Below are 18,712 nucleotides of genomic sequence, written 5' to 3'. Positions count from 1 at the left end.
CACTGACCTACAGCCTGGACCTTATTTACACACCTATGTTGCCAGCTTGAGTCAAGCCTGAGAACTTTAAATACCACACCTCAGAACAGTGCAGCATCAGCAGCCACATTACCGGAACTATCTGTTTAAGGGCTTGGGGTCCCCGCAGCAAAAATGATATCCCACTTAGAGGAGTCGAGTGTGAAAAACGTGGTTTCCCAGGTGCTGCCACGTCAGATAACCAGTGTGTGGCAAGGTGGGTCCACATCTGCCTGCTTGACAATAGGCATTTTACACTGCTAGTAATAAGAGGTACAGGAACACTTTTTCGTATCAGTACTTTGATTTCTACAAGGCCAAATATGGCCACTGGGACTGCTGCATCAGTGTCAATGGTGCCAAACAGGAAGATATTTCTTGTCTCTGCATTTTACCTCCAGCAATTCTGAACTACGGAGACATGAAGACTCTCCCCATTTTGGTCTTTTATTGACAAGAGACTGTGAGAAGCCCTTCTGATTATATCTCGCTGTTCCACAACAAACTGTGCCCATCACAATATTCCAGACAAGTCCGGCTTCTAAAAGAATCTCCTTTATTTCATAAATAGAACTTTAAAATCACATAAGAGTTGTCTGGCTTTACATAATCCGTGCCCACAAAGTTTTATCCAATCAGCTCACGTGTGTTGGCATTAGAGGACTTTCAATGTGCTGTGGAACAAGAATTAAAGTCGCTACATTCTAAAGTATCAGACCCAGAACAGATGTGGAAATCTATGGGCCATTTTACTAAAATGCAATTTAGAGAACTCAAGCTATTGAAAAATAATAAGAATTTAGACATCGAAAATGCTGATAACGGAGGGGCTGTCGTGCAATTAGACACTGCTCTATGCTGTACATTAGTTTATACTGTGTTATTTTAGAGGGTGAGTCAAAATTATCTACACTTTGACTGTAGAATTTATTTTAATCAACTTTTAATAATAAAAGACAAAAATTAATTTTCAACATAATCTGTCTGCTTTTCAATGTACTTTGTCCATCTGTCAACGAGCTTTCATATTCCCCAATTAAAAATGTTTTAGGCTGAGCTGGGAGCCATGAATGCACCGCTGTCTTCATCAGATGTGAATCTTCATCCTCTTAGGGCTTCTTTTATGGGACCAAACAGGAATGGGGAAAGATCAGGACTGTAGGGGGAATGCTTTAACACCTCAATACAGAGTATGGGCAGCGGTGTGTGGTCATGCTACGACACAACACTCATGGATAGCAGTTCTCTGTGTTTTGTCTGAATATGAGGATTTGGCTCTTTAGTAAGTATCTGACTGTAACGAGCACTGTTGATTGTTGAACCCATTTCTTGATAATGTTCCAGCTCCTTCTTTGTAGCTGACACTTATGCTACTTGAACTTCTCTATCCATTCATACACACCTCTTCCTGGCAAAACACTTCTCCATAAGGTGTACAAAGTCTTCGATAAATATCGGCACCAGACACACCCTCAGACAAGAAACAAATCACTGCACGCTGCTCTTCTTTTGTGCAAATCAATTAACTGATGCACAGCAGCGACTTGGAGACAGTGACCTACAACAGAAAGCGTTGATAAGCCAGTGCAGCCAACAGAAGTTTTAATATAACTGGAGTGCGGATACTTTTTAACTCATCCTTGTAAATGATATTCGCACCTACTGAAAGTGAATGGTAGATACTACTTTGCAATATCAAGGACAATTGAAATGTTTATTGCAAGATGGAAACAGTATAGGAGTTTTGACTGTAAAACAGATGACCTATTTATTAGCAGAATACCCAATTTTACCATTTTTTTTACAGACTTCTAAAAATGCACAAAAAGGTCTTTTCGCCACCACTCTAGCAAGTATTGGGTCTCGTAATGAGAGGCTCAGTGCTTGGGTGGAGTAAGCTTTGCTGCAAGGCATCCCAGGATATGTGAAGGACTCCAAGGTTATTATTAGACAGTTTGATAACTTTTTGTGGCAAGAAAGATCTCAATGGCTGACTCAATGCAGAGGGATGTTATTCGCATACAAAATATCACTTGGCAATGGTAGCTATTATGTATCACCTTTGTAATATAGTAACTATGACAACTACTTGCAGAAATAATAATAATAATCTTTATTTGTATAGCGCCAACTTATTCCGCAGCGCTTGAAATGTATCATTATGGGTGTGGACTTTCTGCTAAAATGTAATATGCTCGGATTTAACCAACAATTGTTTCTGCAGATAAGTGGAGCCCCTGTGGGGTCTTGCTTCTCACCATTACTTGCCAATTTTGTGATGGCGCGGTGGAAGAAGCAAGTGATTTTCACATCTTTGAATCCATATAAAGATCAAATTCTGTGCTATGGAAGCTACATTTATGACCTCTTGTTACTCTGGGGTCGCGGTGTATAGAATAAATAGGAAACAAGTTGTTTTTATGTTGTTTAAAAAGTTTGTTTTTATTAAAAGTATCTTATTAGACCGCCAATGTCAAATTTGATATAAGCATGTACAGTAAATACATATTAAAGGGACTATGGGCAGACTACATCCCCCCACAACCCCCCGTGGCCTCAGTCGCTATGGATGCAGCAGTACTCAGTCTGCCAGTTTGTTGCTGGACACCTGTGTGGTGACTCCAATAAATGACACCTCAGAAAAGCTGGCGGTGCATATTGACCAATAACATTGAAGTATAGTCCTTCCCTACTATCTTCACATCTCCTGAACGACCTATCATGTATTTTAAGTGCTGATTCCACCAACACCAGTCCAGCCTTCATCTAATCGTCAACCGTTGTCCAGTGTTGAAACAAAGAGGGTTCAAAGCTGCCGTGAAGCTAATGTAGCTTACATGACACAGCGACCAGCCACGATTTCATCTCAGCCACCAGTTGAAGTTTGTAAATTTTGTGCAGCATTTTTGCGAAAGCTATAGGGCGACAGGTCTCCTCAGTGAGCAGCTGAAGTTTGTAAATAATATGCCAAAGCAACGTTGCAAATAAACCAGTTCTAGCAACAGTTTTATATTAAATCTTTGTTTCCAGTTCCTTGGTCCTGATCTAGTTCCTGCCTCTCTGTCCTGCCCGCCTTCCACCCTGCTGCTAATTAGGATCCCCTTTAGAGCCTGGTCCTTCCAGCCACTCCTTGCATGATTATTCTGCTCCCCAACATTTATTGATCAGCTCCACTACTGCCTACTCCTTGGCTATTGAGACTAGACCTCCTGATACAGATTTCTGGCTTTTATCTGACTACGTTAACAATTTCTTTCATTTGTACTGCAAACCGAGACCTCTCATTGCTGACCTCTGGCTTTCCATCTGACTACGTTACCCGCTTTATCCATTTGTACTGCAAACCGAGACCTTCCTGTTGCTGACTCCTGTCTCATCCCTAATTACCTTCCAGACCTGCGGCTACTACACCTGAGGCTGCAACTCGGGTCTAAAACTAAAATACCCTTCACAGATTAGACTAATTGAAATACTCTTTATTTCTTAATACATATAAAAACACAAATAGGGTAACTAGGACGAACACATAAACACACTTTGTAATTATTTGGATATATCTCAAAAAGTATATAATGAAAAGTATATATAAATGTGTGCCCATCGTGCACTTACCGTGCACTCTTCATCCATCGCTGAGTTCAGCATAAAATCCATTGTTCCTGAGAAGAGGGACGGCATGCTGTGTTCTCCGCGAGCAGCGCTGATAGCATTGTATACAGCCTGCTGAGAGCGGCAGAACAAAAGTGATGTATTTAGAGAACAGACCACCCACTGTTCTCTAAATACATGCAAATGAATCCAGTTAGCTACTAATGAGCTGATTAGCCCATTAGTACCTAATGCTAAATGATTGTTCAAAACTGTCCGTTCTGATGAATTTTGAGCGATCATCTTTGCGTGTAAATGGACCATAACTTGTGGTGCTGTTAGGCGAGGTGACAGGGGGCCAGGTGAGGTGTTTTTATACTTATCCGCCCCCTGGTTCCTGCGGTGCCATCTGCTGAAGTCTGCGTGCACAGAAATGTCATCTTTTAAGAATGCCACGCGTATGTAGGAAAAACACAGCACCCAACTCCGTCACCTCACTTTACAGTACCGTAAGTTAGTTAGTGGTATTTTAGGAAGGTGACAGCTTCCCTTTAAACTTTAACATTCGTATTATTTAATCAAAACAGTTGAACGTTAACAGGTTGTGGATATGGACACATAGAGCCGTGTCTGTCTGGCTGTTACACCCTAAGAGTGGGTGGCTCGGGGTCAGGTATGTTAGTCCTGCATCTAAAGGCTTGCTAGTGATTTGTACACAGTAGCTCTAAGCTGTACTCCCTATTTACATCTCAATAATGTGTAAACTAAATGTATATAATGTCCCTGCAAAAGGGCAGACAAGACAATGAGTTCTCCATCCATCTGATGACCTTTTATTGTCACAATAAACCTGCATTATGATGGCCTTTTGTATTTAGATACTCAAAAGAAACCCTCACAATATTATTTTGTATCTTCAAAAACACATTACTTGAGTATTTGTCTACAATGACAATTCACTGCTATGATGCCAGACCCCTTTATTTGGTCTTTGAGCACAGGCTCCATACAAATGTTCCTCTAGGCTGTGTTTTCCCCCATGCAAAGGATTGCTTTCACCCCTTTTCTAAATTAAGTGACAATTTTGATATGGTTGTCAGAATTGTTCTTGTTAGTGATATGTATTGTCCAGCTTCTACAGACTCTTATAACTATACCAGCTTAGGTTTAGTGTCTTTATAGAACACATACAGTCTTACTGTAGTGCAACCTTTAATAGGTTGTATTGCGAGGGGATGTAATACAGAAGAATAGAGTAGAACTTAAATAAAGGTACTGGTAGCAAGTTGACATTATACATCATGCAAACTCATTCTTATATTAAGTATAAAGAGGGTCAATCCCATAAATAGAATGCAATGATGTAATTTATCACTTCACTCTACGTGTGTAACTCCAACCAGAAGCTGAAAATTAGACTTGATTTTCTTCTTGCCAGTATTTTATAAATGGCCCCATAAAGAGGAGGATCTCCTGGCCGGCTATAACGGTGCCGTCATTGTCCTCCGCATGGATATCTAGTAGAGGAAACTACTTGTTGAGTAGAAGACAGAGGACATCATGGCACCTTTCTAGGAAGGGTATGAGGGCATCGTTATAAGAATTTAGAAGAACATTCCCATATGTCAAGAAAATTGTAATGACCTAGTACAGGCACCGTATCCATGATGTATTGATGGAAGTAAATGTGTGCGAGTCTCTAGTCTACCCTCTATAGTACAACCTACAAATAAACTATAAAGGCCATGATGCTGAAAAGTTAATCTCAATACTTTATAGTGTTTTTGCTGTGTCTGTACCTGCAAGCTTCTTAACTGTGTTCCAGATCTCCCTGCAAGGCATAAGGCTTGGGCTAGAAATGCTTCGACATCTGTCAGTGTCAGAGACTGGACCTGATGATGAGAAGAGACAAAAAACCTGCTGTGAGCCAAAGTGGAGGACAACACAATAGTTTTGTTTGCCCATGGCAGCAGACAGAAGTCCTGTGCAGCACCCTACAGTCATGGCTTCAGGGGAAGCACTTGAGATAGCATTACATTTTAGCTTTAGAGATTCAGATAAAGCTAAAACCCGTGGCTGGGGGCTCTTACCTCAACTGTCCACACCCAAGTGCACCTTAATTGTCTATTTCAATGAACTAAAAGGCATTCAGCGAAATTTACACATGGAAAGCGTCTGCGATTCTCTGAATTTGAAAGGGTGTCCTTGTCTGCATGTTGCATCTTGTCTGTAGTGTTGCATACAGCTCCTGCACATGGTTCCCTGCTTCATATTCAGCCAAGTGCAGACGACTACTGTCCGAGGCCCGTAAAGGGATTGCCCCAGTTATTTATTTTATAACATTTTGGGCCCTCAGTGCCACAAACTATACAAAATAAACTCACTGCGATGCTGGACAGCACATCCGGCGCCACAACATCTGATAAGTGACATCACAAGGCAAGAAGACTTGGTGACGTCTCGTAAACATGTCAGGTGGGCTTGAAATGTAGAAACCCCTGGCAGGTTTATGGGATGTCATCCGTGACATCTCTGTTGGGCCTTCTATTGGCTGCAGCTGTCACGTGGGTAAACAACCATGTGACCGCGACAGTGCTTGTAAACAGAAGACCAGAATGTAGTAAGCGCCAGCAGGGGATAAATATAGTGTTTTTTTATATATATACTGCATTCCCTACTGCCACCAATAATCCGGAAAACCCCCTTAAGTTCAGCTTTGACCCTGCTTAAGCCTCAATGGCCACTTTCATAGTGTTTTGGTCAGTATATGTACGGCAAAACAAGGAGTTGAAGATATACAAAGAACGTATCATGGCAGGCCATGCACCTCTTCCATGTTGGACCCAATCCTGGTTTTGGCTTACAAATACTGACCCAACTACCACAGTGTGAAGGTGGCCTAAGAGCATACGGAGAACATGGTCGCTAGAAACACAATTGCTTCTAAAGAGATGGTCAGAATCAGTCCTGCCCTCAGAGCCACAAGAACTGAGAGGGAGCAGAGGTCCCATCTCCTTCCTTGTCCTACGACCTACCTAACCCTGAATAGTATGGTGAGAGCTCAATGTACGCTCATACTATAGCACCGTATTTACAGGCACCTAGTGTTTCATGTGTAAAAATACACTGCTTTTCTGACAAGCAAGAAATATACAAATATATGTTTTAAATAGTCTATACAGTTGCATACAAAGCTGCACCAAACACCCCAAAGTGGGCCAACTTCTGGGAGTAAGGCAGTAGAGATATTCAGAGAGTAGGCAAAATACACGTGTGGAATTTCCGATGCGATTTGCATTTCAGAAGGGACAGTGAATGGGGGACAATAAAAGATAGCTCTCAGACAACCCTTTTAAAAGGGAACCTGTTAGCTCCAAACTGCAGGCATCATGATATAGAGCAGGAGTGATATATAGTTTTATGGAAAACGATTCAGTAGAACTTGTATTTTATTCACTTCTGCCCCTGCTCAGTCTGAGCTGAACAGTCCAATGGGCAGCCCTATCAGTGATTGATAGCTACCTCTGTATAAACAGTACAGTGGGCAGCCCTATCAGTGATTGATAGCTACCCCTGTATAAACAGTCCAGTGGGCGGTCCTATAAGTGACTGATAGCTACCCCTGTATAAACAATCCAGTGGGCGGTCCTATAAGTGACTGATAGCTACCCCTGTATAAACAATCCAGTGGGCGGTCCTATCAGTGATTGACAGCTACCCCTGTTTGAACAGTCCAGTGGGTGGTCCTATCAGTGACTGCAAGCTCTGTATGACTATGCATACATAAATAGCTGTCAATCATGTAACAAACCATGCATTCCATGTTCTAGCGTGATAGGAGTCAGCTTGATGACCTCCCAATTACTATACCATTGTGGCATGATCTATGGTCCATGAATACTTTCGTCTATGGGAGCTGAAGAGTACTGGAATTGTAATATTTCCATAGGTGTTTTATTTCATGTATATAATAAAGGTTATGTTTTACTTCTGTGGGGTCATAACCGACAGGCTTTTGGTTGTCCTGTGACACCTTTGTCTGTTAGCCTGGAGTGACCCTGGGCAATTCTTGAATTATTTGTTTTGCTGATAAAACAGCTGTATTACTGCAGTGCATGCACTAATTGGCCTATTAGCAGTATCTCTACAGCAATGCTCAGTACTATATGTTCTATACTACATGTTCTCTACTGCTCTTTACCTGTGCCAGGATGAGCGGCTCCGGTGGACACTAGATGAGGGCAGCTATGTGTTATTTTTCTGGTACAATGTATACTGTACAAGGTCCTGAAGAAGCTCCTGTCCTCAAAATAGAAAGTGATTTACATCTTCCAGCAGCTTTTTCTGACTTTTATACGTAAGGATTTGCTTTATCTATATTAGTTATTTGCTTAATTTTCTTTCATCGTAATTTAGTATTACTTTTATTTGACATTTTTCTACCTTCGAAGCAAATTACTAGTTTTCCATAAAGTTTTACTTTCAACGTACAATGGTCATACCGATACCAATTAATATTATATGTTGAAGGACCACTTCCATAAGAACGTTGAGATTACCTGAACTGTCAGATATATCAGTAGGCAGCATGTTGCAGCAAGCCGGCTGTCCAAGCTTCTAAGTTCTTCGGTCCACCTCTCCACATGGAAGCATGCCATACACGTATAGAACCTCTGCCTCTGAATGTCAGGGTCTTTAGAAAGCCAGAGCTCCCTAGCAGTTGGTGTTCCACCTACACACAGAAGAAATGCTGTTTGTCACTACTCAAGCTTCTACAACGTAAACCAAATATATTGGCTTTAGTAGAATCAATATAATTAAGACAAATTAAAAATGCTGCCTGCTCAATCACTGTCAATCCACAAAGTACATGATCATGAATAAGCTTGTTTATCAGTTTGTAAAGGGCATCTGTCACCTACTTGTAGCCCTATGAGCTAAGCTTATGGGCTGAAAGTAGATGACCCACTGAGTCCTGGGATGGAAGAGTTATACTTAACGCTCCGTCGTTCCCCCGATATCACCTCTGGAATTCTAATGCATCAGTTCAGATGGCCGATTTTTGGGTGCGTAAAAATGGTCGGCCGGAAAGGATGGCGCACATTCTGGTTGGCCGTTTTTTCCGCACGACGGAAAAGATAGTTCTGGAAATATCTTCCTGCCAGAGCATGGTGGCCGGTCCCATAGACTCCTATGGGAGCTGCCGAAAAAAGGAAGGTGGGAGGGAGTTTATCAGAAGCACTGCTAAACTCCCTCCCCCTCTCTACCCCTTGCCGGCTTTTGGCAAAGGGAGGGGGCGGGACAGAGCAGGAGATTAGCACACTAGCTCTCGTCCTGTCCTGCCCCTTCCCTTTGCCAACAGCTGGCAAGGGGCGGAAATTTAGCAGAGCTAAACTCTCTTGCCCCACTCAACGATATCCCGGGCTTGGCATATACTTGCCGCACTCAGGCCGTCTGAACGGGCGTATAAACAGGCCGATCGAAAATCACAGCGCCCATGTGAATGAGCCCTAAGAGCGCAACGGTCAGCTGATTAGCAGGAGTCTCATTGATGGTCCATTCTAGGGATAGAATGGATTTTTTACAACCCCTTTAATTTTCAATTACCCATTTTAAATCTCAAATACCTGTTATTTAGGGCTCCTGCAGATGAGCATAAGCGTAAATACGCTTGCGACAGCGTGACGTTATTGCACTCTGAAGGGAGCACTATGGTGGACTATCGTGCATGTATTGGCACATTTTACTGTACTTTACTGTGCAGCCTAATTAGCCCATGGTGTTATCGATTTCCCAGTGAAACTGCGCAGTTCAGAGAGCGATTTCATATGGATCAGGTGTGCATTTGTGCACCACCATCGCTCCTATGGTGGCTCTGGTGTGCAGATACGCACAAAAATCGAGCATGTCGCATATATTTTTGCATGCGTGAATTTTGTGTGCAAAAACGCATAATGAAATCAATGGGTTCTGATCTCTGCGATTGGCACAAGCAAAAATATGTGCAAAAATGTTGGTCTGCAGAAGCCCTTATGAAAAGGGAAGGGCTCTATTATTTTGTTATAGTTCTATTTCCTCCTGATCATCTAACCTGAGATGGAGAGTGGGACTGCTGGAACAAGCTCTGGGTTCTTCAGCATGTTGCCGTGGTATACATACGACTCACGGACCACGGGACACGGATCTGGAGGACCTAACAATGCAGAGAAACGATGACTGGTAAAACAAAGCAAACTCTACTTAGTAATTATATATGTGCTTAAAGTGTCAGTTAAACTTTAGTGACCCTAAACAGCTTCATAGTCTGGTGATGTTCCTCCAATCGGCCCACTAGTACCCAGTAAACTTCCCTCTTCAGGTCAGAGAACTCATGGATGGCCCCGGGCTGTAGCTGGACACAAGTGACAAGTTACATGCGTGACACTATAAAAACAGCACATGTTTGGTGAAAAAGAAACTAAGTATCAAGACAAGTATCAGGCTTCCTCGAAGAAAAGTGGTATTGTTAGTTAGGTAAAGCCATATAATGCGCCATGTTCTATCGGGTGAGATCGCCTGCGCAAAACTTGCAACGAATATTGAGCTACGGGGCAGATTGTAATTCTGCAGCATTTCAATTTATGCTGCAGATTTCACCCCTTCAAATGAGGGATTAAAATCCATAGCAAATCCGCATCAAAGTCTGAGGCAAATCTGTACGTAATGCATGTGGAAGTTACAGCGAATTTTCTGCAGATCTACAGATAAGGGCGATTTCAGATTAATGTGTTTTTTCCCCTTATACGGCTTTGATCATCACGGTTGCATAACGGGACAAAACGAGACCAGGGATTTCAATGGATTCCGGTGGTATAGTTTCCACCAGCTCTCTTCTCGGCCGTTAATACTACGTGAGAAAAATAACTGGCGCGGTGTTTAAACAGCCAGCGAACGGGAAGAAATTCTTCTCGTTCATGCACAACTATGGTTTGTACCAGAGAGCGTACTTGCACATAAGCTCGTCGGTTTTCGCCGTACGTGTGCGGACACCCTAAGGGCTCATGTCTATGGGCGGGTCGTATTCCGCAGCCGAGAACCGTGCATACCTCTCCGGGTCTTCACTGCGAATGTGTACGGAAGCGCCGGCTGACGTGCTGCTGTACATGCGCAGTAGAGTTTTCTTTTTAAACTCCTGCTTTCCCGTGGAATCCGCGGCCCGCCCGCAATGTCAATTGACTTCAATGGAAGCCATCCGTGCGGGAGCCACACTGAAATGGAGCATGCTGCGGACCAAAAGTTCCACAAAACAAATCCGCATGCTTTAATTCTGCTGCGGACGCCTAGGTTTCTCTATGGCGGCTTGAACTCTATGGGGCACCTGGCCGGATTCCGCAATTCAAGTCTGCCCTTGGATATTGTGCCTAATAGTAACTGCAGTTTAGAAGTTACTAAGGCGGTTATTGTAATGGTGGAAGGCCGCTCATATCAGTCCTGTCTCGCCATCACCGTTTCAGACTTTTTAACTTTAGCCCTAAAAAAAAAAGCATCTCGTCTATCTCCGTTTATCTGACCATTACTACAGCTTCTCCATCCACACAGACAAACCTTAGCATTTCCACAGCCCTGTCAACAATAATTGTACATTTCAGTAGAGTTGACAACAATTGCTGGAAACGTGCCTGCGCTCAGGGCAGGGTTCACACGAGCTTATCTGAATTGCGTCTTACATGCGCAATGTTTTTTAATTGCGTATAATACGCTGCGTAAAAAAGAACATGTTCTATTCTACCACTTACTAGAGAGAGATCTCACTCACTCTCCCCCCCGAGCCTGCTCGGACGAGAATTCAGTTACTCGAGAAGAGCAATGCTCGCTCAAGTAACTGCCTTATCCGAGCGTGCTCGCTCATCTCTAGTATATACGTTTGCGATAGCAGCCTAATTAGTCCTCTGTGTTATCAATGAACACAGCAAAATCCCACAGTTCAGTGTGCAATTTTGTGCGGATAGGGTGCACCCCATTTGTACACCCCCATAGACTCCTAAGGTGCCTTGGGTGCACAAATAGAGTATGCTGCTTATATTTTCGTGCACGCAGAAAATGAGCGCAAAAATGCAAAATGTGAGGGAGCTCATTGAAATCAATGGGTCCTATTCTCTGCGTGTGAGAGCGTGCCAAATCGCCCGTCTGCTGAAGTTCTTATGACAGAACAGAAAAACTAAATTCACAAAGCAGTAAAATGCCCCTATTGATTTTGATGGGGCTTCTCAGACTAGCGTTTGAACGCTGCATTTTTCGCGCGCTGTTGTTTCATTTTCGGGGAGAGTTTTCAACGCTGTCAAAAAGGTGGTAGAATGCTGTGCACAGCGTTTTATGCCATCAAGACGGAAAGTGAAAGTGGTGACGTCATCGGCTTGCTTTGTGTGCGTTGTTACTGTGCTAAAGGCTCACACTAAACAATGCACAAAGCAGCTCTGCCCTAGAAAGAACACAGTGTTTTTCTATCGCCTTTGTGAGAGCGGCCTAAGAAGAGGCCCAGAATTGTTATTTTACGGGGAACACAAGTATTGACTAACGCAGAGCACTACACTTGCCGAACACGTCTAATCACCGGCCTCACCGTAATCTAAGGAACGTGGCGCACTTAACTACTTCTAGCAAAATCCCAAACTAAATGGATCCAATATTACATGGAGTAACTGAACGTTCGCCATTTTTCCATCTCAAGGATCGGGAGGCAGAACAGCAAGGAGCACAGAAATCTGACAGCTAAGTGACTGGCACACTTACCATTACCAGTGCCAAGCAAAATGGCATAAATATGTTGGCGTATAGGCCTGTAGACGAGGGCCTGACTCGGGATGTCGCGGTCGCTTTCATCTTCTAATGTATTGCTGCAGTCACTTTCTCCAAGACACAGAACATTGCAGATCATGACGTTGTCTCCTTTGTAGTGTTCCTCTAATGCCATCTGTAACCAACAAGATAGATTAGTCCAGTGCAGAGTCGGGTTGTAGGACGACTACCGGGGACTGAAGCGCCAACAATTATTGCTCTCGAACTTTCACAGGACTTTTATCTTGTATTAGGTAGGGCTTGTCTATCCAGGTGATTGAAGTTACAAGGACAGGACTAATTAATCAGAGTGGGATTTATCTACATCCCACGACTCAGTAGATCTGTTACAATGAATGAAGAGTTTTTTGACTGAATAACGCGCTGCTCTTCTTAAGACCCAAAGTATTTAGGCCAATAGCAGCAGAAGAGGTCATAGTAACACTCCTGCCTGAACCTAAAGTGTTGCACTGACAACAAAAACACTGCAGTAGGAAAGTATTTTGGTGTATTATATAAGCACTAGCATGGAGCAGTCCCCTAGTCAGAAAAAAATATTTGAAAAGATTTATAAAAGAAAAACAAACAAAAATATTGTTGCTCATTAAAAGATGTGGTATTATGTAAAAAAGCTAAAAAGCGCACAGAATTTTTATCACTGCAACTATCAACCTGTACTTTATCCTAGCAACATAAAGCAGTGAGACATGCTGATCTCAGCGATCTGTCACTTATGGCATCATATGCAGTGGTTTTTAGGAACTACCAGCAGCTCCCAGCAAGAGAGGAGTTCAGCTTATTCATGCTGCTGGCCAAGCAGGTCAGTGCAGTCAGCACTACAGTCACTTTCAATGGGACTGCAGAAATATCAGAGTGGCAACCGCTTTAGTATTTCCATCACTCCCATTGAAATTAATTAGGTGCTGACCACACATGCTTGGGGTGGGGTTCCCCAGCGGTGAGACCCCCACTGATCAGAAAGTTATCCCCTCTTCTGTGGATAGGAGAGCGCTTGTTGTTCTGGTAAAACCCCTTTAAGTTTCTAAAAGTTGAGCAATCTATACACGTACTTTGTGCCTTAGGACCTACACCAGAATAATGGGAATATTGATTCATTTCTTTTTATGTGGGGCTTGATCCATCTTTAATTTCTGGCACCTGCTAATCTCCCAATCTGTCATACAAGCAAAGACATAAGGAACATTTCCAGCAAAGGAGAACTTTACAACTTGTCAAACATAACAAAGCAGTGAAGGCATCTACTTCATAGCGGGCAGGGCAGACATGGTGGCTGTTTAACCTGGTCAACTATGGCAACATTATGTAGAAGAGATGTTGGAAATGAGTAGCATAGGGAGGGTTCATCACATATCTTCAAGCGTGAAGTCAGGGATCTAAGTTGGGATATCATATTGGGGTCGGACTCTAAGACTACTTGTCCTTAGTTACAGTCAAGCTTTTATATTTTACTTCTGGCTATGTAGTTACAATCTAGTACAAGAGTGTACTCTGGAGCATGAGAGGCAGCGGATGTCTAGAAGTTTGTAACCAGCACCGGCTGCGGCATTGGTCTAGCTTGTACTACAGGACCCCATTATAGGGACAGGGACTGTTCGTTTCCATCATAGGACAGGCGCATCCCCTCCCTGAGGTTCTCACCTAATTCACACATCTAAAAGTTCAATTATTGTTATGGTTAAATAGTGAGGGTCGATTTATCAAGCTCATAACAACCAGATTCCAACTTTTATCTCGTAGAAGACCATTGGCTGATGTGGGTAACTCTGACCCACTGACTTATCTAGGTAGTAAGTTTGGAATGTGGTGCTAATAACGAGAAACTTTGGTCACCGAATGGGGCAGGTTCTGCAGTGTATAAAGAGCTGTCATTCTAACTTTTGGCAAAGTTTGCAGCTTTTTTTGGTGTAGAAAGTGGAGCAATGATAAATGTGTACGTGGATCGAAGGGGCAAAAAGTACAGTTGTGTCTCACGGCTGTATAGCTCAATCTGGTTAGAGCAGTGTTTCCTAACTCCATTCATCAGGGCACCCCAACAGGTCACACTCCCTGGACATCCCAAGTTGTATCATTTGACAGCAAATAAATAAATGTAACTATAAAACCCCTTGGTGACATCTGCCGTATGTAAAGACAAGTGCTAGAAGCACAATACACGAATCCTTAAATGTCTGAACTCGTAAAATCTTATCTATTCCGTATAGTGAATGCCAGAATTGCTATTTTCTTGGTCACCTTGCCTCCTAAAAAGAATAGAACAAAAAGTGACCAAAGAGGCATATGTACTCCAAAATAGTACCAATGTGACCCCTCTGTCGAAGAAAAAATTAAAAAGCTATGGGTAGCATAATATGGCAACACAAAGTGAATTAAAAAAGAGGCTTTAACTAGTTAAACATTAACAAAAACTAGACTGATGTGGCATCGCTTTAATTGTACGGGCCCGCAGAAAAAAAAAGTTAACATGAAATTTTTATTGCACCGTGAACGCCATAAAAAGGGTACCCATGAAGAAGGTGCAGGAGATGCATTTTTCCCCTCATTTCTCAATTAATTTTATGGTACGTTGAATAGTATCATTACAAAATACAACTCACTCTATAGAAAACATGCCCTCTTGTTGATGGAAAAACATCAGAGAGAGTTGTGGCTCTTGGAAGGCAAAAACTAAAAAAAAAGATTTAAAAAACTTAACAAAAAATAGAATTGTCTGCTCAAGGGATGAAAGGGGATGGGTCATTGTAACGACCCCTGTACATATGAGGACATACATACATCATAGAGAGGGATCCACAGGTCAGGATACTTCTGTATCAGCAGAATGCCACCACAAATAGCAATGGATGACCTTGTCGGTGATACATGTAATGCTATATCATATGGTACATTTGGACAACTGTAGTTTTCGTCAAACCCACAGCAGTCTTCTAACTGTTGGACTGGCTTCAGGATAAAATGGGGTCGTCCTAATGAGACTTGCCATTTACTACTTAGAAAGATTAGTGTTATAGTGGTTTTACAATACAACTGCCAAATCTAGTGCAAACCATAGGTTACCTGTACAATCTCCTGATCCGGACACGCGCTGCTTGTTGGCTTGCAGTCGGTTAAGGACTGTGCAGAAGGAGAAAGCCAAGGAGAACTTTGTTGTGGTAGAACATACGACTGTATTCCTTTCTCCAATAAAGTCATATCAAACCCTGGAGGCAACATCTTCTCTACCTCCGTAAGACCACGTGGCAGAAGCTGTATTGTAGAGATAAAAGTAGCCACAGCCCGGATGACATTGTCCCTCATCCTGCGCTCACGCCATTGGGAGTGATATGTGCCAACACATTGCCTGTGGAACTGCTCCACCATATTTTCTGGAATGAAGTCATTGCCAAGAAGACAGGCAAGAAGTGGCAGATCTGCCAGACGAAGGCCGAGTTCCCAACAGAAGCCTTCCCTGGAATACATCAGAGTGACAAGCTTGTCCAAGGAAAGTTTATTAATGGAAAAATAAGGAACTGTGTTAAAGATGAGATAGTCACTATCTTCCCCTAAAATCCCAAGACAGTTGTGTTTTAGTGCATAAGCAGCTACCTCATAATCACCTTCAACTTGTGAGCAAATGATTTCCTGACCAAGAGTCTTCAAGGCAAATCGTGTAAATGTAGATATTCCCGATGGGATGAAGAACATGTTGCGACCGGGCTGCTGCCTACTGGACTTTAGAAAATTAAAAATTTTAGTCACCTCTGCGCTGTCACGCATTCGCCGTTTGACCCACTCCACTCGTTTCTTTTGTTCAATAACACCATCGAAAACGAACACTAATCGAATTCCTGCATTCTTAAACGCTGCGATAAAGTCCTGTATGCTGGTGAGGTATTCCTTCCACTGTCCTCCGTGGATCCAGGCATCCGGTGTGTACCAAGTGCGCAGACAGCCCATTGCATCAACTACAATGGTGGGAACACAGTCCGGATAGGAAGACTTGTGCCTTGAGGCCATAGTCTTTAGACTGACCGTGCTGCAAACGCCCTGGCATGAATTCTGTACAAAGCTCTGCAGTCCTTTGATGCCCATTGCTGGAATAACAATCGGAGAACTAGATCTATCAAGTGAAAAATAATAGAGTTAATATTTGGAAATATCTATTGTGTTTAAATCGGTCGCATGAGACATTTACTATTAATGACCCATTTTCAGCAGGGGCTGCCACTTGGGATCTCCACTGATCAGCTGACTGACGGACCCGCTGTTACTGCAGACAGCGCTGCAAGCAGAGAGTGCAGAGAGACGAATGACCGATGCACTGAGAAAAAGTCAAGTTTTGGCACGCACTAAGTTTGCAGAGGACACCTGGTGAGCATGAAACCCAGCTCCCCAGAGTCCCCGTCACCTCAACTATAAGTACAAAAGCTCAGTTTTGTTGCTTATACTGTGTTTCCCCCAAAATAAGATCCTGCCATTTTAATCTGTGCCCCAAAAGAGCTGCTAGGTCTTATTATACTTTCCTAGCAGGCTCGGTCTAGGTCCCTCCTGCTGCTCTCTGGTTAAGCCTGCTGCTCCTAGCTGAGCCGTGTCATTGATTGGCCAATTCATAAATCCCACCATCACAACACGATGGCGTGATTGGTTCTTCGACTGCTTCTCAGCAAATCAATGCAGCACTTGATGAACCAATCACAGCCATCGCATTGGGTCATCGAGCACTGCATTGATTGGCTGAGCAGCGCTTGAGAACCAATCAGAGGCATCACTTCCTGGAGGCAGGATTTATGAATCCCGTAACCAGGAAGTGATCTTCTGTAGGCAGCCAAGGACTGCAAGAAGGCCATCGGAGCTCCAGAAAGCAGTGGGAGGGACCTGAACCTGGCTAGGTCATGTATTCCTTTTTTCTCTAATGTAATGCAGCTGGGGCTTATTTTCAGGGAAACAGGGTAGTTGCTGACAGGTTCCCTTTACTTCAATGAGCGATGTGCCTGCAGTACCAAAGTGGGCTGCTGCAATATGGGTAATACTATCTACTTTCTGTGCTGTCTGTACTGATTGCTGGCCCACTAATCAACGGTGATTCCAAGTAGTGGACCCCTAACGATGACCTATCCTGACATACAAGTAATGGCAGCTGCTAGTTATAACGGTTACCTGGTTAAAGTATCTTTACACGGGACGACTATTGCCTGAATACGTGCTGGAAACAGTGAGTTCAGGCACTAATCGTTCCACATACATGCGGCCACCAAATTAATTAACTTGTCAGAGTGGTTTGGTTTTTAACAGAACTACAAGGCCAGCGACTATCGGTCATGTAAATAGGAGCTGCTCAATGTTTAACCCCTTATTGACAAGCCTCTTCTCATTAAAATAACTTTTATTGTTTACTCATTAAAGTTCTAATACCAAAACTTGCTGTCTCTTTTATTTAGCCGTCGGGCTCTAAAGTGGCGTCTAGTTGTAACCGCACAGATCAGCTTCCTGTTTGTCAGACTGACGTATTTCATCTTGATTCAAACCAAACATCTTTCATATTCATTTCTGATGATTTATTGGTATATTCCTGTGGCGTACCGCCCTGCGTACTCCTGAAACAATTATATACCTATTGGACCCAACGTGTTTCCACCATCAGTATAGTCTCCTCAGAGGTCCGTCAGTCATTTCATGCAGCATCCAGTGTAAAGATAGATACATTTATTTTATTGTACTTACATATTTTGTACAGATTTATTGGGAAGCCATTATTGTACAAGATGTCAAACTTGGAGTCTATTTAATGTTTCCAAGGTTCACAGCTCGGTACAATAAGATGCGATTTGCTGTGATTTATAGAGCCGATGAATACGCACACTGCATAGAGTAGCGCTACCTTTCGTTGGGCCTGTAAAATCCGTGTCAGTGCCGCCGGAATGAAATAGGGGCAATACCAACTAAATACTAGGATCACCCTATTATATTTCCCCATCCTCCACACAGACAAATGTTTGATGCACCCCAAGTTGTAGATGTTTAGGAGTGCCACAATAGCCCAGTAAAGTGTCTCACCACTTGTCAGCAAGGGCTCAATTTGGCCCTATATAGTGACCCCCAGCACTGCAAGAACATCGACGGCTCTCCTATAACTCGTAGACATAGAGAACATTAGTCTGGAGAAAGAACTTAAAGGAGTTTTCAGGGTTCACGTTAATACTTCATGAACAGGAGAGATGTATCTTTGGGACATTTAGTAGACTGCAGAACGTCTCGTAAAACGTCTCATTGTCACATTTCCACATATTAGACCGCT

General features: G+C 42.9%; 1 protein-coding gene across 3 annotated transcripts in view; it reads right to left on the bottom strand.

The window, feature by feature from the left end:
- Window positions 1–18,712, bottom strand: part of FAM120B (family with sequence similarity 120 member B) — a 78,458-nt gene that overhangs the window by 56,848 nt on the left and 2,898 nt on the right. For all 3 annotated transcript variants that reach the window (XM_066596147.1, XM_066596146.1, XM_066596145.1), the window contains exons 2-6: window positions 15,496–16,537; window positions 12,376–12,556; window positions 9,698–9,799; window positions 8,166–8,338; window positions 5,406–5,498 (exon numbers count right to left, since the gene is read on the bottom strand). In XM_066596147.1, the coding sequence (XP_066452244.1) occupies window positions 5,406–5,498; window positions 8,166–8,338; window positions 9,698–9,799; window positions 12,376–12,556; window positions 15,496–16,537 (1,591 nt within the window). The remainder of the gene's footprint in view (window positions 1–5,405; window positions 5,499–8,165; window positions 8,339–9,697; window positions 9,800–12,375; window positions 12,557–15,495; window positions 16,538–18,712) is intronic.

The sequence above is a fragment of the Eleutherodactylus coqui genome, chromosome 3, assembly GCF_035609145.1.
Source record: "Eleutherodactylus coqui strain aEleCoq1 chromosome 3, aEleCoq1.hap1, whole genome shotgun sequence".
Classification (NCBI taxonomy): domain Eukaryota; kingdom Metazoa; phylum Chordata; class Amphibia; order Anura; family Eleutherodactylidae; genus Eleutherodactylus; species Eleutherodactylus coqui.
Note: the sequence above shows the minus strand (reverse complement) of the source record. Positions and strands in the feature narration are given on the sequence as shown.